Source organism: Antennarius striatus, chromosome 12, assembly GCF_040054535.1.
Source record: "Antennarius striatus isolate MH-2024 chromosome 12, ASM4005453v1, whole genome shotgun sequence".
In the NCBI taxonomy this organism is placed as follows: domain Eukaryota; kingdom Metazoa; phylum Chordata; class Actinopteri; order Lophiiformes; family Antennariidae; genus Antennarius; species Antennarius striatus.
Genome location: NC_090787.1, coordinates 18,125,027 through 18,147,247, shown reverse-complemented (window position 1 = coordinate 18,147,247; position 22,221 = coordinate 18,125,027). Strand labels below are relative to the sequence as shown.

Below are 22,221 nucleotides of genomic sequence, written 5' to 3'. Positions count from 1 at the left end.
AGCATGAGCAGAAAGCTATGGAGAACATTTACTTGTAAATATTTTTTTTCAGTATCCTTTTCTGTTTATAGATCATTTGTAACATTTCCATTTAAAACTGTCTAAAAATTCCTACTCTTGAAAAAATTTCATATGAGTCTGCAGGCACACCACTGGGACACTAAAACTGGGACGTCTAAATTAATTAAATTAAGTTTAGTCATTAATAGATTTATTTTTCCAAGCCTGTTTTTCCTGCTTTGACCTGTCAGAACCATAGTAGTACAATGACACGACAAGATAATTAGCAGCTCAAGTAAACTTACTTGGAGTCATTTGTGTATCCATAGTGATTCCCAAACAGATAACTATACGACAATGATGTGTTGATTCCAGCACAGTTCAGGTAACATAATGAATTTAGCAGGTCAAACTTGAACCTATTCCTTTGGGAGTAAATCCCTGAACCCCCCACAGGCATCTGGGTTTTCAATCCTGACTGTAGGGTCCTCTTTTATGTCTGACTAAATGGACAGCGTGATCCAGAGCTGGTTGTACACTAGACAGCTGAGAAATGATGGTGCTGCCTCAGAAGAGCACAAATCCACTCTCCATTCATGAAGAGTCTCATATAGACTGGACCATCTTATTTGTGTGCAGCTGGACCCTCTCATTATTTACAATTGAATGATAATGACACCATGTGTCCACAGCTGCACTATTTGCATCCACGTGGCATGCAGCTGAATTTGTGTGACAAAATGGATGGGTGGAAACAAATGCTGCAATATTTACATGCTATTTTCAGATGTGGGGGGTTTCTGCTTGAGTGATTTAATAACAGGACAGAGCTGGATAGAAAAATAGGCTACGTGCTTTGAAATGAGTGTTTAAAGTGAGACTACATCAGAGCCAAGGAAAGTTTGTGGTTAGAATTGTGCAAGTCGGGTTTAAACACAGTGCAGGCACATAACTGCCAATCACATTTCACTTGTGTAGCTATGTTGGCTGATGTTTCTATCTAGGGCACCTCTCTTTGAGGCTCACTCTTTGGTTCCCTATTGAGCAAAGTTTAAAAGGCTGGAGGCTGATGTGCAAACATTAAGAAGAAAATCGCATAATTTGCAAGTTCTGGGAATAGCAAAGAGATTTTATTTCATCCAAACAGATTTAACAAATACAAATATACCAAGCAAGCATGTATTATTACAATCATGTTAATGATAGAGCTGCTATAAGAAACGACTAGATGATACAAAACTTGGCCAGAAGTGATTAGCCAAGCCTAGAAGTTACAATGACACCGAATACTGATGGCTGCTTGTATCCCACTCAATTCACACAGCACTGAGTCAGAGATGAAACGTTGACATGCACATCTATGAGATGATGATGGTGGCATTTTGTTGTTGTTTTCAAAGCAATGTTGGGCTTTGGATGGGTGTGTCAACTCAAAGGATGCCCTCCTCGCTTTTTAAAATCAAAAGCATTTATTTCCTCCTCGCATCTTGTCAGATTTGTTTTTGTGTGAAACTCTTGAAGGGTATTTTGATATCCACAAATATAAACCACAGCAGCGATAATACTAGCTGATGAGTGTTCTCAGAACAACAGGGTGATGTTTTGTCGTCATCCTCCCTGTAAAAACATTAGATGTAATAAACAAATTGAATAATTTTAAAGACATTCTCCTCTAGATTGTGAAAACCTAGTTTACACCAACATGAAGTTTTTGCTGTCTGTTATTCCCGGCAAAAGACATATTCAGTATAGCTTGTCCAAATTTTGTCCTCGTTGGGATCATTGCTGGTGTAGGCGCAGGTGCCTGTGGAGCTGCAGGCCACCATGTGGAAACCCGCCTCTGTCAGCTTGTCAAACGCCTGCTCTAGAAAATTATACTTCAGATAATAGCGGGATGTGTATCTCTCTGGGGGCCTGTCAGGGTCTCTGCTCTCATTCAGTGTTTCTCCAAACACTTCTTTGGCCAGAGACGTCTTCCCACAAACCGTGATGCGCGCCACTCTCCTGAATTTGGCATCGGTTTGGATGTCTCTGCCAATGGTGTACGAGCCGCGGTATCCTACCGTGATATAGCCCGACTTTCTGGAGTCCAATGATGGGGAGCGCATGGCCCCACTGACCGACATGGTGCGTAAAGTCTCCGCGCCGCTGGAGGAGCAGCATTGCTGCGCGCCGTCCTCCGTGTCACTCTGGCTGATCTCCTCACTGATAGAATTGTCTTTGCTCAGCCGGGGGCTGAGGCGCTTGGAGAGGTCCCGCAGCTGGAAAAAGTCAGCCTCCCTCTGCAGTCGACTTTTCTCGGGGAAGTAGTCCGGGAGGACTAAATTCAGGTCTCGGAGATAATCTAGGATGTAGCGGAACAAGAAGCCGTCGCGATCCAAGAAGAAGCGCCCTTTGCTGTCTCTCGCCAACCCCCCGGGGGACTTCTTGCTGAACATGTTCCACAGCAGCGAGTCTGGGACGGCGACCAGAGTTTTGTGTCTGGTCACGTAAACCTGGCCTCCGACATTCAGCTCTATGATCTCTGAAAACTGGGAGCCCGCGTCGCCGCAGCTGGACACTCCGCGCTCTGTGTCGGCTAGTGCCATGTTCTCTGGGATCAGGAGCGACACTGAGCGGCTGGGTGGCGGCGGCGTGTTTATGAAGCCTGGCTTTACCACGTGCGTGAGGGTGCGTGCGTCCCCGCAGGGGGGTGGGGGGGTCCACTTGTTTTTGGCAATCACTACCTTGCCAAAAACAAAGACGCGTCCTTCCTTGCGTTTGAGAAAGATGGACCGTAATTCATATTCACATGGTAAATACATTTATATTGATTTGTGTTCAATCATCGCTGAAAGCAAACACGTGTTTGACTAAAATCTGTCTTTATTTTTTCCTGTTGGAATCTTTATTAATTTAGCTCCTCGCTGATTTTCATTCAGTTGTCTTTTTAGATTTTCACAGATTCCACAAGAACATCACAAACCCACAGCTGGTCAGAATGTTTCAGGCTTGAAAAGCCAAAAAAAAAAGGAGTTGGAAAATAAGGAAAGAGTGACACCCACTGCAACTGTGATGGAAATGCAGCCATCAGCCCCCACACACACCAACACACACGTACGCGCACATACACGTTACATATCTACCCTAATATCTTCTGTAGTTATGCGTTGTATTGTATTATAACTAGTTGTGTGTAAAAGCAAAACATTATTGTTTATTGCAAGAAATTGTAGCGAATGTGAGAAAGTAATTAGTCTCAGACATACGTATTTAGATGTTCAAGGGGAGAGACAATAATTTTAGATCACTTCAATTGATCAATGAATCAAACCAAATTCATAAATGACAATTTTTCACTGAGGGCTCCGCAAAGGGATAATACCAGGACAGGATCCATGGGGGGACCAATAATCCAGGATGTGAATCCAGGTTTAGGGTTTATTTTTAGGACTACATCCGATCAGTTATCGAATTTTCTTTGTAAGTACTTTAAATGTGTTCTGGAAAAACAGGATGTGGTATTCATGTACTTAAAACAACCTTTAGTCAAATTCGAAGATAAAGACTGGAAGTTTGACCTCATCCAGATCTTGCAGGTGTGTCTCCATCCATGTGCACCGAACACCCATCACCTGCCACAGAACACGAAGCCAGAACTTGTTTCATTTTACCTCCTGCCATGTTCTATCATATAATAGCTTTGTCTTCTTGAGTGAAGCTCACATCCACCAGCCTGCTCTGAGGACGCTCTTGATATCAAGATAGATTCTAGACCACCGACTTCAATTTGAGAAGATGTGCTGTAAGGTTGAGGAAACACGTCAATTCAAGTGATTTATGTAATGCCAAATCACAAACTTCACAAGAGTCTGGACTGACATTTTGTTCTACAGTGACCCAACAATCCTCCATGAGCAAGAACATGGATACGGTGAGGAAGAACTGCCTTTTAAAAGGCACAAACCCTGAGCAGGTCAGAATCGAGGTGGGTGTCGCTTTGCTTTGACTGGGTGGCTTGAAAAAGATAGAGGGAGAGAAAGATGGAGAGATGGGAGGTCACATTCCTATTATGAGCTGATGTAGAGAAGAGGACAAAGTTACTAGTGCATGGGAAGTCAACCTTCAGCCTTAGCCTATAGCAGCACAGCTAAGGATTAGCCCTGGCTAGCCATAACTGTAGCTGTCATCCAAATTAAGCGTTTTAAGTGTCCTCTTACATGGAGAGATGGTGTCTGCCTCCAAGACTGAAACTTTAAAACCCTACATCTGATGCGGAGGTAAACAGGGGAATTTAAAATTCCAGTTAAATTTTTTTGAAATTTATTTTTGATTCAAAAATACATTTGAATCTAAAAACATTCAATAAATTTCAAACAACATGGATCAATATGATCCATGTTGTTTGAAACTTTTCTGCTGTACTGTAAATATGTATTACAGGTTGAAAATACAAACCCAGTCTTTATATTTTGATATCTGCTTATAGAGTCAAGTTGCTAAGAGTGAAACAAATTAAAATAGTCATAAAAGAGTTTAGAGGGGGCAGCACGATGGCGTAGTGGGTAGCGCTGTCGCAGCAAAGCAAGGCGATTCCGGGTTCCCGTCCTGCTCTGTGCGGCGTTTACATGTTCTCCCAGGGTCTGCATGGGTTCAGTTCGGGTTCTCCGGCTTCCTCCCACCTCCAAAAACATGTGCTTCAGGTTACTTGGCCAGTTACGGGCCAAATTGCCCGTTGGTGTGTCTGGTCGTCTGTATCTCTGTGGCTCTGCAGTGGACTGGCCTCACGCCCTAAGCCAGCTGGGATAGGCTCCAGCTCCCTGTGGCCCGCGGATAAATCGGTGAAAATGAAAATAGAGAGCTTAGAGAACAACAGACTCATAGAAAAGGCCACACATGGATGGAAGGGAGGGAAAGACCAAAAGAGAAAACACAAGCTGACTCCAGCACCATGATCAAGTCACAGTATTTACAGACCAGATTTATTCAAGAATGACTGAATGAATATACTGTATGAATGAATGGAGATACCAACCAGAGCAAGGCTCAATCAGATAATCAGTGAGACCAGCATGTTCCATCTGAAGAAATTTCAAGTTTTATGTCCTTATACAAAATATTGTCATCTGTTGTTTCGTGATGATTATAAGATAAATTTCACATCACAAATATTAGACAACTTTCCTACAACAGCAAAATTGAGTTTAACATTTTATTGCTTTTTTCCGCCCACACAACACACCTTCAGCTCGTTTTCTATAATGTGATGAATATTTCAGTTATTATACTGGTGTTCTGTAAGATGAGTTTAAACAGAAGTTTTCTGATTAAATCAGACCATATAGTGCATATAGATACTGTAGTCATGTCTACTTTGTGAGCATTTGGGTATTTTTGATCAAGAAAATCCTCCTGGAGTGTTGCAGCGTCAAGCAAGTTTCAGCACGTCCTGCACCATGACTCCGATGCCATCAAATATCTGGTGTATGGGCGCGTCGCACATGAAGGCGCTGGTGGTGACCAGCTTGTTCTTCTGGTCCACGTGGACTTGGTCCACACTCTTACTCACGTGTTTGCAGCCAAGCTGGTGGAAGGCAGCTGCAGTGTCAGCGGTGTTGGGGTACCTGAGGGGAAGAGATGCCACACAATGTTCAGCTGCTCATCTCACATAATCAGTGAGAGGAAATGTGATGGTAAGGTTTTGTTAAGAGACTGTCACGATAGAATTAACAGGTCTAAAAATTTATATTTGCTATAATAAAACTCATACTTTGACCCTCCTATGTGAACTCTTACATGTTTCTACAGTTTTGTCGTCCCCTGTGACGACATGTACCCCCTCCGCCATGTGGTTCTAACCAGGGGAAATTGATGAAGGACAAGACGAAAAACCAACACCTGACCTGGAAAAGGTTTCATAAATCAACCAGCTTCATTGTAGGTCACCCAGCCAGACTAGTCTAGCCAGGTTCAACTAGCGAAGAGAATGAGTGAAACCTACTGTCAACCAGCCTGAGAGGTGGAACATAGATCAGTCCACAGCAGTGAACATCTGTAGTTCTGAGTAGTCACGTTCATGACACTAATAGTGCTGAAGAATTTAGACATGTACTAATCAAACACCGTTTGTTTTTTGCAGTTCTACTAACTATGAACCGACTGGCAGCCAATGACGTCTACAGATGTCAATTACTTATCCAACAGGGGGGCTGGGGATGATCTGGCAGAGCTTGTCAGTGAAAATCAGGCTTCTAATCGTGGAATTTATCGTCATAACAACTGATTCAGTTACGGAAGTAAGAAAAGCTGGCAGCACCAGAGTCAGAGATGTAAACATCAGTCCTGTCTCAAGTCAGTATTTCAGGGACTGATGGTCAAGCTATTTCTTTCATGAGTGCGACTACAGAGACAAACACATTTCTGAAATCTATTTTGCTTAATTTTATCCACTTTATATAGAAATAAAAGAGAACCCAGGAAATGACTAATGAGTCCAAATTACACACAAAATCTGTGGGCTTCCATACCCAACAGGACAACACAGGCTTGTAAAAGAGGCTGACATGTTGACAGTTTCTTTAAAATGTTCTATCAGGCAGAGAATTATTAATGTGCCGTATACAAATAGCAAGACACCCAACCAGACCACGAAGATGAGCCAGTAGCATTCTGAGGGACTCACTTGTCATTCCCCTCGATGCCGACGGTGACCTCACAGCCACGAAACACTTTGGCAGCTAGAACAGGTGCGATGCAGCAGAGCCCGATGGGTTTCCCCTTGCCGTGGAACGCCTGGAGCACAGCCTTCACCTCCTCATTAACAGAGCAGTCCTTCCCCTGCACTGCCCACGTGCAAAGGTTCTTCGCTGCACCAAAACCACCTACAAGACATGGCAGCAACCCATTAATTTGACAGATAAGAGGAAATTATGGTTCGACTGAAAAGAAAAATAGAAGTCAAGTTCTCCATCAATTTCAGTAAAGGAATTGAGAACCATGAATTTGCTCTAAAAAAAATTTTTTTTTCCAAATTTGAGTGCTTTCAGACAAACTAAACGTTTTGAAGTCAGTAATATTAATATTTAACAAAAAGCTGAGGAGGAAGCTAAAATGTTGTGACCAAACCTGGGATTATAACAGCATCATGGTTTTCCACACTGAGTTTGGACAAGTCCTGGATGTTTCCACGGGCCAGTCTGGCGCTCTCCACCAACACGTTCCTCTTCTCCTCAGTGGGTTCCCCTTTCAGGTGATTCACCACATGCATCTGATCGATGTTGGGTGCAAACATGTTTACCTGCAGTAAAGGAAAGAAAAGAAAAAACAGACGCAATTAAAACAGTAAAAGTTGACAGATAAACATTTGACGTTATGACTTTTTTTCTGTTAAAATTCTTCTTAATGCAGATATCCTCACCACACATACTATACAAAAATCACCTGGGATGCTCATCCAGGAGATCAGCAAACGCTCAAGTGGAACATAAAAAATTCTGCAAAAGTTGTTCTCTTAATATAAAATGAATCTTGATTTTCCCAGAAAGGTTTTCCTAGCTGACCAATAGCAAAGGGATAAAAACCCACTGAACCCCAATTAGTGTCAGTGAACACAGACAGCTGAAGCTTCAGATTACCTTAAGAAGATTTTAATCCATTAATTCAAGATCTACTCCACATATTGTCTCCCTCTCTTAAAAGTGCTGTCAGGAATAACAAAAAACAGTTTACTGATAATTATTATGAAGCGCATTCCAGGCAATCAAAATGCACCATTGGGCTGATTTGTAAATTTGCATATAACAAGTAACCAGCTGGACTGGAGTCAGGCTGAGGGGATGAGCAACGATTTGAAATTCAGAAATGTATTTCTTTAATATTTGAACAAAAACTAATGAGGTATTCTTAAATTCCTTGCAGACACACCGGTTTCTTCGCCACCTGTAGATCAAGTAAATGACGGACTTACTGTCGCGCCTCCTCTGCTCAGATGAACCAGAACAGCGGAGGCCTCGTGGATTTCACTGCCGTCATAAACCCCACAGCCCGCCAACACCACGGCCACGCGTTTAGCCATCTGCCCTGAGGAGTAGTTCCTGCTGACAGCCTGGACGGTCAGAGATGTCAGGGCAGTTCGACCGCTGCGGTGCAACAGAGCGAGCATGGCGACCGTCAGAAGCGCCTCTTCTTCTTCTGAACGGAACCGGTGCGTGAGTTCAGACTTGGGGCGTCTGTCGCCCCCTGCTGGATAAAAGTCGCTGCTTCGATCAAGATCAAGACACAAATCCGTCCTGCCTTCCACCTCTTTGGTGTCATGTGCAATATCTTCTACTGTAAAACTAAATTGTTTATAATATTGATATATTTATAGTGGCGGCAGGTGGTGCAGTGGGTAGCGTTGTCGCCGCACAGCAAGGCGGTTCCGGCTTCGCGTCCCGCTCTGTGCGGAGTTTGCATGTTCTCCGTGTCTGCGTGGGTTCACTCCGGGCTCTCCGGCGTCCTCCCACCTCCAGGAAACATGCGCTTCAGGTTAATTGGCCGGTCCCAAATTGGCCGTAGCGATGCGTGTTCGTGTGTCCATGTGTGGCTCCGCGGTGCACTCGAGTCGAGCCCGGAGTTCCCCCGCCTCACGCCCTCAGTCAGCTGGGATAGGCTCCAGCTTCCCGCGACCCTCCATGGCGGATGAAGTGGTTGAAAATGGATGGATGGATATATTTATTTAGTATTATAAATTAAATACCGTTCTTTTTTCAGTCATCCAATCATCTCAGAAAATGTCTGGTGCCTACTTTTAAGAACAATGGAGATGTGCAGAGTTGTGGCATCTACTGGAGGAATAAAGGTGATGAGCCATACATGACTCAAACAAAAACATGCGAATATTTTTCATCAATTAAATTTTATAAATGTTTTTTTAACTATGAAAATCGAACTTTTCCCCCCCTGTAATTAGCTTATCGCATAAAATCTGATGTAGATTTTGACTTAATGGTAGAAAAAGTGCCGCCCAACAACTTTTAAGTGTAGAAAGAAATAAAGGGTCGAGCTCACGTGATTTGATGCCGTCACGTGATCAGTAATGAGGAAGTGAGAGGAACATGGAAGCAGCTTCGCTGGTCTGCTGGTCGTGTCTGAGGCTCTTAACATGAGGCGCTGGGCGGCTGTTGTGTGTCTGAACGTCTTCCTCCAGGTCGCTGCTGAGCAGCGGTGGCCCGTTCCGTACAGGTAAGGCTTCCTCTCCTTCTGCCCTTTTGGTTTCGCAAAATGTAGTCATGTGACAGAACTTTTTTTTTTTCAATGTTTATATTTGCTCATCTTCACTTTGTCACATGACATGAATTTTAAACACAATCTGTGTTCTGTGTCATTTGAGGATTAAGTTCCAGCGAAAACTTTTAACTGATATGAAAACAGTAAGTAATTAATGGTGCGTTCAAATGAAGTCTGAAATTTTAGGACTGACTTTATGAACATGATAAATACTATTTTTAAAACGAACGTATTTCTACCCCTGACCCGCAAGGCGGAAAAGCCTCTGTAAGCATTTCTGAGGTGACACAACGGGGGTGTCAGTAACGGTGTGTCCCCTGTCAGTGTTGGTGACGGCAGTAATCCTCCTCCTCATGGACTGACATGACCTCCAGACGCCATAGATTCTATGTTGTTGTTGAAAACCATTTTAAAAACAGTCTTTGGTAGTGTTCTACCAAAGTCTCCCTGTGGCTAATGTAGCCTGGTCACCTGTTGTCATCAACAGGCGGTTTGAGCGCCGCCCTGCTGTGGACTCCTACTGTGAGGCTCTCTACCCATTCTGTCCCACCGGAGACCGAGATGGACGGATCCCCTACATGAGAAGCGGTGATGTCATCTCAGTTTATCGGCTGCAAACGCCGGTGTGGGAATTCAGATATGGAGATCTGATGGGAAAATTGGTAAGAACATGATTTAAAACTCGTCCATCACAATGCAGAGGTGGCCACATTGTGCAGAAATGAACGAAACAATGTGGTAATTCTGTTGCAGATACATAATCTTTGTGTTGACTGATAATAGAATAGCATTCGAAGCACATACCTCCAACGGGGCTCAGCAGAGCCCTGTAATTCAATCAGGCTGGACTCTAACCCTGTGTCCATGTTTAACTGCTTGTTTTGGAACAAACAACCATTTGTGTGCTGGATCCTGGTTTTCATTTGAACCAACTTCCACACATTCATAGACACACACACATATATATATATATATATATATATATATATATATATATTATTATCATTTCACCCATCCTTCACAGTCGTGCCGTCTACACGGGTCTGCTGGAGTTTACACTCACCGGCCACTTTATTAGGTACACCATGCTAGTAACGGGTTGGACTCCCTTTTGCCTTCAGAACTGCCTCGATTCTTCGTGGCATAGATTCAACAAGGTGCTGGAAGCATTCCTCGGAGAGTTTGGTCCATATTGACATGATGGCATCACACAGTTGCCGCAGATTTGTCAGCTGCACATCCATGATGCGAATCTCCCGTTCCACCACATCCCAAAGATGCTCTATTGGATTGAGATCTGGTGACTGTGGAGGCCATTTGAGTACAGTGAACTCATTGTCATGTTCAAGAAACCAGTCTGAGATGATTCCGGCTTTATCACATGGCACATTATCCTGCTGAAAGTAGCCATCAGAAGTTGGGTACATTGTGGTCATAAAGGGATGGACATGGTCAGCAACAATAATCAGATTTTCTTACACTTATATCTAAGCACTACTCTAATGTCTCTGCTCGATTCCCAGCATATCATGCATGATGGGATTGGCTTCAGCAGCTCAGACAGGGGGTCCAACTACACCATGGAGTGGTACGAGCTGTTCCAGCTGGGCAACTGCACCTTCCCTCATCTCCGGCCTGACATGTACGCGCCGTTCTGGTGCAACCAGGGAGCTGCCTGCTTCTTCGAAGGCATTGATGATGAACACTGGTCACAAAACGGCACCTTGGAGAAAATAGGAGAACTCACAGGTGAGGCTTCAGGTGGACGACTGCAGCCTGATGTTTTCTGTCCAATCCATGTTAGTCTCATAAAACGAGCCTTACACCAGCAGTTCTCGTCGTTTATTATTTGTGTCCTACATTCTTCTTCCTGTAAGTATTTGCCATATTTTTGAAGCTTCACGGAGTTTGGCTGCAGATTTTGGATTATTTTTTTCATTTGGTACAAAATTTTGAGAACACTTTAAAAAATATAAAACATTTTACCAATATCATGAGTAAAAAAAAACAAAAACTTGGTCATGGAGGGCTCATGATGTTCCTTCTCTTCACAGTGGATCCAGATCCTGATGTAATATGGATGTGTTTCTGATTGTTCTGTTTTCTCTCTTTAGGAGACCAGTTTAACGCCATGGCCCAGTGGGTCCAGAATGACAACCAGACTGGGATCTACTACGAGACTTGGACAGTTCGCTCTGACCCCAGCCCCAACACCACAGTGTGGTTCGAGTCTTACGACTGCTCCCAGTTTGTCCACCGCACATACAAGAAACTGGCTGAATTAGGAGTCAAACTTTCCAGCAAAACTCAGACCAACTACACTAAGATCTACCTGTACAGCGGAGAACCCGTGTACCTGGGGAATGACAGCGACATTTTCGGACAGCCTGCTCTGAAGAATCTGGCGATGGACATCCGTAAATTTTACCACACGTTCAGACCACACCAGTCCTTTCCAGACATCGTCGTCAGCCTGATGGAGGCTTTCGAGACTGTTGTGTTGGAGAAGAGCTTCTACATCTACTACAACTTTGAGTACTGGCATCTGCCAATGAAGCCTCCTTATGTGCAAATTACATATGAAGAGATTCCTTTACCTTAACCCGAGAGGACCCACGGTGACACCGGTGTCACACGCGCTTTGAATGTCCGTCTCTTCATTATAAAGCTTTATGTCTGATTTGAACTCATTGAGTCCCTAAGCGATGTATACTCAACATCCTGGTATCATGACCATGTGACAGTCATGCGTCTGTGACAGAAAGTGATCTCTCCAAAATAGTAATAAAATAATAATAAAACTAAGTTTTATTGTTCTGAAAATAAACTGCAGAAATGTGTTCTATATGGTCCACATAATTTTCCTGTAATGATAAATAGGTGTGGGCTCTCTAGGGTTAAATAGAATATCTACTACAGGGTGCAATTCTTTTCAATACAGATGAATGTTGGATTTTGCTGTTTGTCAAATAATGTCTTTAATGCCAACTATGTAATAGAGTAATAAAATATTAACATCAGTTTTGGATTTAAGTCCTACTCTGACTAAACAAGTTGTAATCACAGCTCAATGTCAAACTTCTTAGTCTAATGTGAAGTAAAAAGCAGAACATAATAAATGATGTACTATTTATGTTAAACGTTTCTGATTTGTACATGAAAATTTTCTATACACTCAGATAATATAAATACTAAAACTTTGTGATCATAATACTTGTCGGTAGTTTCTCATCATTATTACACCATGCATTATGCAGAGTTGGGACTTTATTCACTTAACAGACACAAAAGATTGCGAGGCAGGCAGGTTTCATTCAAATGATCCATGCATTCAGTCACTCTAGGTATTTTTATGCTTTCATTTCCACCATAATTTAAACACGTTCACGTCTGTCTCGAGCTTTAACAGTGCCGGACTCCATGGAACAGCAGACCATACTCTAAATTGAGTATGGTCTGCTGTCACAGACTGTTTGGTTGTGAGCTGGCAGCGGACCACTGGTGTGTGTCTGAGTGTGTGAGTCAGTTAGTTTAGAGTAACAAAATCAAGTTCCAGTGTATTGGTCGTGTGTTGGCCAATCAGGTTCTGAATGAAGAGAATTTAAGCTGCAGGATACACAACTGTGGATGCTCCACACACATTTAACATGGTAGCACGAAATATTCATGAAACCACAGCTTCACAATTTGGCACCAATTAGTGTCAACGGCTAATGTGAAACATGGTCACGAGTCCCTTCTGTTGAATAATGACCAGAGTAACATTATTACAGTAAATTTAACCTTTGAAATTTTGAGGTTCCATACATTTTTATCCGATGAGACATTTATTTGAAATTTTGCCATAATTAGCATATTAATTCTCATCTTCTTGCTGAGCTGAGTGTTAAATGAGCTCTCAGTGACCTTGACCTTTGATTTCTGGATTTTTCTGTTCATCTCCAAATCCCAGGAGATATTTGTTCCAGAGGAACGTCCTTCCCTCCATTCCTTAAATGCCATCTTAAGTAAATAGCACAGATGCAGTGATGGATGACAAACAGCCGTGACCCCCTCCAGGGCAGGTGTGTAAAAATAGCCTATCTACATACAGTAAGTATGTAATCTATAGTCATGACAGTGAATTACTGCATCGTTTGAAATTTGAAGAGCCAATTGGAGCTTCAGTTTTATATATAACTGTGTGCACAATGACCATGGCTGTGCAGATTATCATCTCAGCATCAACGCTTTATATCTACAAATGTGCAACAGCAACTCTGAGGCTCCACTCTACTCCAACATGTCATGCTGTTTTTGCTGACTGACACTAAAGGGTAAAAGGAAATATCATGGCTCTCATGAATGGTCAACAGAGGAGCACTCAGAGGAGCGCATACCTCCACCAGGGCCAAAAATTCAGCTATAATCAGATTAAACCCTAATCCAAATTACAATTTATGTGTGCCGAGTCAAAACGGCAGGTTCTGTTTCAATAAAAAGGTATAAAGATATATTTTTTATTTATTGATCCCACACGAGGATTTAAAAAAAAAATCTACAGTATTTTTCCACACATGCATGCTGAAACACACTCACACTTCTTGAACCGGCCCCCCTTGAGCTGCTGCCGCCCAGATTTATACAGACCTTTTCTTTTTCTGCACTCTTCTGTAAATGTTCAGTAGATTCTGTCGAGCAGGGTTTGAATAACGCCAACGCTAAAACCAACAATGTTGACGTTATTATTATCCTCTGGAGAAAATCGTTTGCTTTTATTGGATTTTTTTTTTTAATACTACATATTACAGACAACAATAATGTAATTTCAGATTTGTTTGAAATGAATGAAATAACAGATGCCAAAAATACATTCACAAATTTTTTATTACTGGTATAAGATCACATCGAGAACAACTTTGAAGAAGATGAAGCATTTGCCATACAGAAGCAAAACAAAGGGACAGTGTTATTGTCAACACTGGTTTAACCCTCCTAAAACCAAACCCAGTACTCTGTAAACAAATGAGGTCAAAACAGCTGGAATGAAGTCAAACATGTTCGACTCTTGCTATTGAAACTTCTAATAAAGTCAACTGAAAATGATTAAAATGACTATTGAGACACAATCTTCACTTCAGCCTTCTAATGCACAGCACAAAAAGAGAGAATCAGGACATGGCAGCGCACCACTGAGATGATAACACATGAGCACAGACGAGAAGCACAGCAGGTCACTTCAGTGACAGGTCAACAGATTGATTAGAATAGTTCAATCCATTCGTTGTGTGTTTGCTCTTCCTGTAGTGTGAGTTGAATTCTGCATGTTTGGCTACAAGACATGATTGATGCAACATCAATAAAAGAAATGAAGTCAACAAGAGATCTGAACCCAGCTATCGTATTCCAGCATTAGAGCAGACACCAGCTGGCATTCCTCTGATGTGGTTTTAACTTCTGAATCTTTAAATGTTTCATGAAGGTGACTTGTTGGACACAAAGACTAAAAGTCTTTTTGTTTCACGGTTTAAGACTAAAGATCCAGCATTCCTCTGCAGAGAGCAGGTTTGATGCACTACTGGAATGTAACTACATTTTGTAAATTTTGCCTAGAATTAAAATGATTTGTGTTGAGAGACGATTGTAAGGACTGACCAATTGCACGCAACATAATGCTGCTCACAATGATAGCTTGTTTTGTAGAAGTGAAATACGCAAATTCATTATAAAAATAATATCCATACCAATAAATTAAAAAGTATGTCGTCTCTAGTGGCTCCCGTACGAAAACCATCCACCTACTGAAGCCCAGCAGACACGAGCCGTCGGTTAAGGAAACTTCAAACCCTGACAGAGGGCGAAATAAAGAAATAAGTACATTTCAATTAATAATGATCAAACACACAGCGTTTTATATACAGTTGTATCTGACTTCCTTCTTAAAGGAAAAAAGTTTGTTTCACTCATCTGAGTAGCCAAATTAGTTTCAGCTGAAATGAATGGCGAATTTGGACAGAAGCACGAGTCGTATCTACAGCAGTGTGTGTGTGTGTGTGTGTGTGTGTGTGTGCGTGCCTGCGTGCAATGACATACGAACAATATGGCTCCACAACACAGAGCAGGCGTGGGCTGATGGCTGGGCAGGTAGTTGTGACAGGTTTAGAGCTTAAACAGAATAATAGCAGAAGATACACATGAAACTGATCTTGGAAAGGGAATTTAAATGCACCTGAGAGAAAATGGGAGTGTTCTGCATTCCCACAGTGCACTGCAAGCTAAGTCACAGAGAAAAAATCTGATCAAGAGGCTTGATACACCACTATCTACTTCCAAATTCAGACAAGTCCATGCAGTTATTGTAGTTTTTATAGTTATTACTGTCATACTCACTAGTTCGATATGTTGCCCTTAGTATCTGATTCAACAGACGCACAGGGAGTGTAAATAATCTATTACAGTCTGGGTCCAACTGGAGCGTCATAAAAGAAAATTCCCTCCATTAATTTGAGAACGATGACCTTGTTTGCCCCAAAAATTATTTGGTATTCTTTTAAGGTGCTATTTATGACTGTACAGAAATATTATTTATACAAAATTAATTAGAGCCAACTGATGTGTGATGCAGTTAAGAATAAAATCTGCATAACTTGGCTAAAACATACTATGACATTGATCAACACTGTACAAGTTCACTTCACTGTAGTAAAGAACTATTTACACGTTTCTGGTTCTGTCCTGGCCAACTTCTCACTTATTCTACAGTTCCATCTTATGATAAATGACACAGGTCCGATAGGAACGAACGCTTTATAAATTATTTTAAAGTTATGGGCAGGAGCCAGCCACTCCTTCAAAAAAAAGTGACAAAACACATCCGTCACATGCTTTATACAAACATCACCTAAAGACCTCCAATGCCAGACTTGGTTAGAGTGAAGAGCTGCTTATCTCAAACTGATTTGAAGTAGGCAAATGATGGTGGAACGACATGCAATTGTGCAACTTACCCCAAATTACTACATGACATTACATACAAAACCATGGACTCATTATTTGTACCCCCACATTCACACACATACAATCACACCCATCACAGAGAGATTATCAATACCAGACTACAAAGTCTAAATAACTTTGATTAGCAGTAATAAAAACATTATTCTCTAGTTAAATGACTCCACCGGTGCTGGTGTGATTGTTAACAAATGCAGAGGCCAATCGGCCCAGTTCTGCCTCTTCTTTATCTAAAACATAGACTTCGGTCCACCTTGAAGCTAACAGGCTAACATTAATGCGGTGTTTGCATGTCACAGTGACAGTGCGTTGCATTCAGGTGCCATAATACATCTTTACCCTGCAAACAGAAGCTAGGTAAGTTTACAATCTTCAAGATGGCACCAAACATTCCACTCAGTTTAGCTGTTACAGGTTTTTTCAATCCAACAATGGAGACTTGCACGTTCCACACCGCAAACGCGCCGTTCTCTTATTTGGCTTCTCTTTACCAGGTTGGCATCATGTCTGGGAACCAGACTCGACCCAGGTGCTTCGAAACCTCCCAGTGGATCTCATCCAGGGAGTACTTGTGATCTGGAATCAGCACCTCCTCCATGATGGACAGCTGGGAAAGCCTTCTGCCACACATCTTGACAAACTCCACAAACGCACTACAGGAAACCTCGCACTCGCCTAGCCCAATGGCTGACAGCTGAGTGCAGTGTTTAGCAATGCGGATCAGCTCCTCGTCAAGGGGGCGCAAGCCATTCGCGCACACGACCAACTCCACCAGACGAGGGCAGTGGAGGCCAACACGGCCCAACACCTCCTTACTGACTGAGCGGCCGAAGTAGAGGTGCGTGACGGGGATCTCCTCGTTAAAGAAGGGGCCAAACTCGTCCTCATAGAGGAAAAAGTACATGACCAGGTTGAATTTTGGTGAGTGCCGCACCATGGCGTCCCAGCTGCTCTTCTTGATGGTGTGGAAGTGCTGGCCGGGGTTCTCGCTCACCACATCGATCCGAAGGTGTTCCAGGTGGACGTGTTTCTCCGAGGAGAGGGCCAGCAGGAGTTCGTCGCTCAGGAGGTGGTAGTTCAGAGCTAGTTCTCGCAGCCCGTGACACTGATCCGCCACACACAGGATCCCTGCAAAGGTGGACAGATTGGTATGTAGTCTTTATATTTCATAAAAACACACACACACACACACACACACACAAAAGATCCTGAAACAACAAATGAAAGAAAAAAAATAGTGATTATCATAGTTGAGAGCCAAATGCATGCCAGGAGAAACAGAACAACCACATAGCAGTAAAACATTACACAAGGGTTAGCAGCTCATGGACTCATTCACTGCCACTGACGTCAGTTATGTTGTTCAGTAGGAGTGAATGGGGGACAGTCTGGTGGCGATCCCTGATCTAAATCATACTTCTACACTAGTGTAGTGATGAACTAATCCCCTGAAGGTGGCAGCAATGCTGTTTTTGGATGACAGATCAGCATGTATTATATGAGAAGACAGGAAGTGATGGAGACAATGGCAAAGCATTGGGACAAATTCAGACAGATCACAATCATACAGGGAAAGTTTTGAGGTTATTCAGGGAGAAAGAGTGTGGTGATCATGGGAAAAAATGAGAGCGATGAAGCAGAGGATGAACGGATGGAGGTTCAAATCATGTCCCCTTCACAGTAACCCCTGGACTCGAGAGAGCTGCAGTGGAGCTCACTAAAATTGACAGCAAAAAAACAAAAAAGTTTTTATCAAATGTAGATTATGAAATTTGTGGCAGATAAATTGGATTGGTTTTTTTTAACCATTTCTCAGTGTTGTTTTGTTGTTTTATCGAAAGAAACCACTGTTGAAATGGTGTTATGGTGTCATGAAAGCAAAAAATCGCATCAGAGTCACTGTTCTGCTGACTCAGTTTTTCACTATAAGCTCGTTTTTTAGTCAAGAACTGGTGTTTTTGGCGAAACCAACATATGTATTAATGACGATTATTACAAAACGGAAAGAGGTAGGAACAAACTTCCTCTCATGATGAAAGAAGAGAGTCTATTCTTTATGTTAGTGTTTACATGACCACAGAACACAATATTTCATGGGTCTGAAATGCTCTAAACTTGCTGACCATGTGGGGATCGCTGCTCTGAAAACTGCTGGCAGTGAGTTAAATGAAATGAAAATTTAAGACGGCATTTTAAAAAATTATCAGCTCTGAGTAAACCACGAGACTTGTAACGAACAGTGGAAGAAGAAGCACTTGACTGGAAGTCAAGTGGGCGGCTTGAAACTTTTGCTTTTATTGTTACTAAACAAAAACAACAAAAACTAATTTGTGTCCCAGGACTAAGACGACAGTGCTAATGAGCTTGTCCCCAGAATGAGAGCAAACTGACATAAACGCTCTCCACTTAAAAAATGCCTAAAATATGTGAAAAAATGCATCTAATGAAAACACTGGTGAGTGCCACTCCTGAAATCTGGTGAAATCTCCCTGAAAATACCTCGCTTACTGGGGGCATACAAACAAAAAACAACAGGGCCTCCTCCTCTCAGCTAAGGCACCAGAACACCAACACACTGTACCTGCCGGGGAGACGTGAGGGCAGCTGCTCATCTTCAGCAGCTTCAGGGTGTCGCTGTTATTGGCCACCAGCACCTTCAGTGACGGGTCATCCACTGGAGTGTCGTCAATCTTCAGCGAAGACAATGACTTGGAATTGACGAACACCACAGTCAGAGCTGAGATGAAATGAGACTGTGGAGGGATATAGATAGCACACTGGATTATTAATGCAATCAGCTGACCTTTTGGATAGAAGAGGAAGAAGCATCACACCCCTCCTCTCATCACACCCCTCCCCCACAGATTCCATAAAAAGACACTCCCTAAGTCTACAGAAGAAACATGGTGAATTCTGACTTTCTATCTCTGTAGATATAAAGAAATCATTTAGATTAAAGAAAAAACCACACACACACCAATCCTCATACACTGTTGTGCACAATTGCAAATTCAGTACTGTACGTATTTCTTTTAGGCACCTAAATTACTTTGGTCCCATTCATAGAATTGTCATAACAATGTGATATTCTGTATCTGTTTTTTTACTTACCACATAAGACCTTTTCAACAAATTCAGAGCTAATCAGAGATACTGATTTTTTAAAAATATTTTCTGAATATTGTCATGGCTTTTTTGTCATAAGACCCATTTAGGTTTTGGTTGAGGTATTCCTGAGGGAAAGCATCTTCCTATGTAAGGATTACAGTGTATGAGAAAAATGTGTTTACAATGAGAGTCAATGTTACCAGATTGGACGTGAGGTTTAAGAGTGCAGGTAAAATAAATACCGCCTCTTGTGTACACACTGCTGTACGATGGTCAATGGAATTTTATTTCATTGATAAAAAACAAACTCTGGTCAAGTTTCGCACAATTAACTTTTGAACTGACCGATACATACACTACAATTATGTGTGTGTTTTAAAGTTTTAGTGGTAACAAGTTTTTAGTGATAACTGGTTAAAGAAAAACAAAAAAAAACCAGCGGCATTGTCAGAAATATACTACCATATGTGTATAGAACCTCACACATGCACAGACAAAACATTGCATAAAAATAACATCTTGTCATGCTTTGAGGCCTTAGAAGGAAGAATCTTTGTCCTGGGCAATTCACAGAAACTAACAATTTTTTTCAGTCCCATCCTCAGATAAGAAGAGAAGTTGGAGACTTAAACAATAATCAGCACAATAACACCATGGAAACACACTAGCTCGGTATGACAAAATAAGATTGTTCAGTTGAAGCTCTTTGAACTTAACTGTAAAACTGATGAATGGGATATTATAAGACAAGGATCCATCATATTTATGTAAATTATACCTTTGGAACCTCCATGAAACTAGGCCTGGCTGTGGAGATGAGCCCCAAGGTCTTCAGAGAACAATTCACCAACTGTGAAAGAATGTCACACGCAGCCTCTGCAGACTCCATGCTACTGTCCACCTGGGAAGGACAAATGAAGACTGGGTTTTCGGAGCACATTGATCAAATTTTCCACAGATTTTTTATACAATTTATTGACTATTAAAGACACATTATGAATATTTCAGCAAAGAGACAACTATTGGTGGGTTTTTACCTTGAAGCTGACATACTGGAGATGATTGGAGTGCCTCTTTATGATCTGCTTAATGAGGTCTGGGTGTGTAGCCTTCAAATAGGAGCTTGCCGGCTGATTAAGCTCAAATTCAAAACATCTCCACAGCTCCGGCATGTGGAAAGCCTGGTTCCAACCACGGCACACCTGAGAGGCAAAAGCCCGATCCAGCAGAGGGAGGTACTGGAAGATATGCAGCAGGAGTTCCTGAGGCAGTCGCGCCCAGTTACCATCCACAGCTGCATCCAGCTCCTTGCACAGCTGTTTACGCGACTTCTTGCAAGCTTCAGGTGAGCTGTTACTGGAGGAGCTATTGCTGCCCTCATCGCCTCCTTTCACCCGCTTCATTCTAAGGAATGGAGATAATAATCTGGTTACAGTCTTGCAGAACAACATGCAGATTTTCAAATATACAAACAATCCACTCAAACTTCAAAAGACACAGATGAACTACAGGGAGATTAAAAAATTTTGTGCATTGATAGGACCACATTATGATCAGCTCTTAAGCCTTAAACATTAAGTTTCATGAATTACTCTTCTTTGTAGAAAATCCCTATCTTTGATAATGTGTAAAAACATTAACATGCTGTCACTTGTGACTTTGAATATAACTTAATTTGTTAATTTGCTGCATCGTGACTTAATACATTGTTGCATTATTTGTTATTCTCCTTGTGATCATGCCTCTCCTATTCACTCAGTTGAAAAATAATTTTAACTTTAAGAATACTGTATATAAATTGTTACTAGTAAACACACCTTGTATATCCTGACGTACAGCAGCATTAGCAGGACATACTTGAGCAGGTAGCCATAATACATAATACACAATGCAATGCATTCAACAGCTGTGTAACTTGCTTTGCTGCAACATCAGGACGAGCTTTGTGAACTATAAACTACTTATATTACTAGAAATGCAACCAAACACAGGAAGTGACAGCTTGAGTAACTATATTTTAGCTAGCCCGTTACCTTAACACGACACTTAACGTGCACTCAACGCTACCAAGGAAACTAATGACAGAAATAATGCTTTCTTATATTATCTTAAGACAGTTTACAGATTAAGCCTGACTGTGTTTCATTACAAAGGACAACAGAACGAGTTGTCGCAAGGAGCTCATCAGATCGGTCAGCCATCGTACCTTGTTGTTTACACTCCGCTAGCTAACTGGTTGTTCGCAGGAAAATCCGACCACTGGTGAAGTTCAGCCCGGGCCCACGCTGCAAAAGTTCATTGGCAGCAGCCAGAGAACACGCATCGAGAACGAGAACCGAGCCGTTTAGCGATGGACAAGCCTTTAGACGTGACTTCTAAGCAGAAACAGCTCGACTACGATGCCTCCGCTTGCTTGACCCAATTACTTCGCGGGAGTTACACCCCCCCTAAGCCTGAAATGGCGAAATGTTGTTGTGACAGCACCAGTGCATCATGGGAAATCCACTGTGAAATGGCTGGTGGTGAAGATCGTCTGGGTGAAAAGATGTCTTGCTCTCTGTACAAAAACTATGCGCACATACTGTCTTATACTTTATGATTTTGTAAAAATTTTATATACTATATTGATTCCCGAAGGCAAATTAGTTAGTTGCACACTCTAGTTCACACTGTTAGTTTTTTTAATCATGAACAGTGGTACCTCTACTTACGAAGGTCTCTACATGTGAAATTTTCTACTTACGAAACGTCTGAACAGGAAAATATTGCCTCTAGTTACGAAAGAAATTTCGAGTTACGAAAGGTTACAGTATGGGCCGCTACATGCGGCTCCCAAAGGTTCCTGAATGCCATTGGCTATTACTTAGTATCCTG

At 42.0% G+C, this 22,221-nt stretch overlaps 4 protein-coding genes across 4 annotated transcripts; 1 reads left to right on the top strand and 3 right to left on the bottom strand.

Annotated features, from left to right (window-relative positions):
- Nucleotides 1-1,116: 1,116 nt before the first annotated feature.
- kctd12.1 (potassium channel tetramerisation domain containing 12.1) lies at nucleotides 1,117-2,618 on the bottom strand. Its single transcript, XM_068329501.1, has one exon. It carries the CDS (start codon nucleotides 2,586-2,588, stop codon nucleotides 1,722-1,724), a length of 867 nt encoding a protein of 288 aa, XP_068185602.1. The 5' UTR covers nucleotides 2,589-2,618; the 3' UTR covers nucleotides 1,117-1,721.
- Nucleotides 2,619-5,054: 2,436 nt separating this feature from the next.
- On the bottom strand, nucleotides 5,055-8,537 carry zgc:162944 (uncharacterized protein LOC569993 homolog). The gene is made up of 4 exons (XM_068329503.1): nucleotides 7,946-8,537; nucleotides 7,105-7,276; nucleotides 6,662-6,860; nucleotides 5,055-5,603 (listed from the first exon to the last, which is right to left on the bottom strand). The coding sequence occupies exons 1-4, from the start codon at nucleotides 8,138-8,140 to the stop codon at nucleotides 5,408-5,410; spliced, it is 762 nt and encodes a 253-aa protein (XP_068185604.1). The 5' UTR covers nucleotides 8,141-8,537; the 3' UTR covers nucleotides 5,055-5,407.
- Nucleotides 8,538-9,037: 500 nt separating this feature from the next.
- On the top strand, nucleotides 9,038-12,380 carry cln5 (CLN5 intracellular trafficking protein). The gene is made up of 4 exons (XM_068329500.1): nucleotides 9,038-9,201; nucleotides 9,734-9,908; nucleotides 10,770-10,995; nucleotides 11,361-12,380. Exons 1-4 carry the CDS (start codon nucleotides 9,122-9,124, stop codon nucleotides 11,846-11,848), a joined length of 969 nt encoding a protein of 322 aa, XP_068185601.1. The 5' UTR covers nucleotides 9,038-9,121; the 3' UTR covers nucleotides 11,849-12,380.
- Nucleotides 12,381-14,094: 1,714 nt separating this feature from the next.
- Nucleotides 14,095-21,814, bottom strand: fbxl3a (F-box and leucine-rich repeat protein 3a). The gene is made up of 5 exons (XM_068328862.1): nucleotides 21,554-21,814; nucleotides 20,385-20,751; nucleotides 20,126-20,248; nucleotides 18,821-18,992; nucleotides 14,095-17,367 (listed from the first exon to the last, which is right to left on the bottom strand). The coding sequence occupies exons 2-5, from the start codon at nucleotides 20,748-20,750 to the stop codon at nucleotides 16,727-16,729; spliced, it is 1,302 nt and encodes a 433-aa protein (XP_068184963.1). The 5' UTR covers nucleotide 20,751; nucleotides 21,554-21,814; the 3' UTR covers nucleotides 14,095-16,726.
- Nucleotides 21,815-22,221: the final 407 nt, after the last annotated feature.

Coding starts and splice junctions, on each gene's coding strand:
- kctd12.1 (XM_068329501.1), bottom strand. CDS start 2,588: ATGGCACTAGCCGACACAGAGCGCGGAGTGTCCAGCTGCGGCGACGCG.
- zgc:162944 (XM_068329503.1), bottom strand. CDS start 8,140: ATGCTCGCTCTGTTGCACCGCAGCGGTCGAACTGCCCTGACATCTCTG. Junction 6,861..7,104: donor TGATGCTGTTATAATCCCAG/GTTTGGTCACAA, acceptor CATGTCTTGTAG/GTGGTTTTGGTGCAGCGAAG. Junction 5,604..6,661: donor GGCATCGAGGGGAATGACAA/GTGAGTCCCTCA, acceptor TCTTCCCCTCAG/GTACCCCAACACCGCTGACA.
- cln5 (XM_068329500.1), top strand. CDS start 9,122: ATGAGGCGCTGGGCGGCTGTTGTGTGTCTGAACGTCTTCCTCCAGGTC. Junction 9,909..10,769: donor GAGATCTGATGGGAAAATTG/GTAAGAACATGA, acceptor CTCGATTCCCAG/CATATCATGCATGATGGGAT. Junction 10,996..11,360: donor GAAAATAGGAGAACTCACAG/GTGAGGCTTCAG, acceptor TTCTCTCTTTAG/GAGACCAGTTTAACGCCATG.
- fbxl3a (XM_068328862.1), bottom strand. CDS start 20,750: ATGAAGCGGGTGAAAGGAGGCGATGAGGGCAGCAATAGCTCCTCCAGT. Junction 20,249..20,384: donor TCCAGTATGTCAGCTTCAAG/GTAAAAACCCAC, acceptor TGTCCTTCCCAG/GTGGACAGTAGCATGGAGTC. Junction 17,368..18,820: donor CCCTCACGTCTCCCCGGCAG/GTACAGTGTGTT, acceptor CCACCTTTGCAG/GGATCCTGTGTGTGGCGGAT.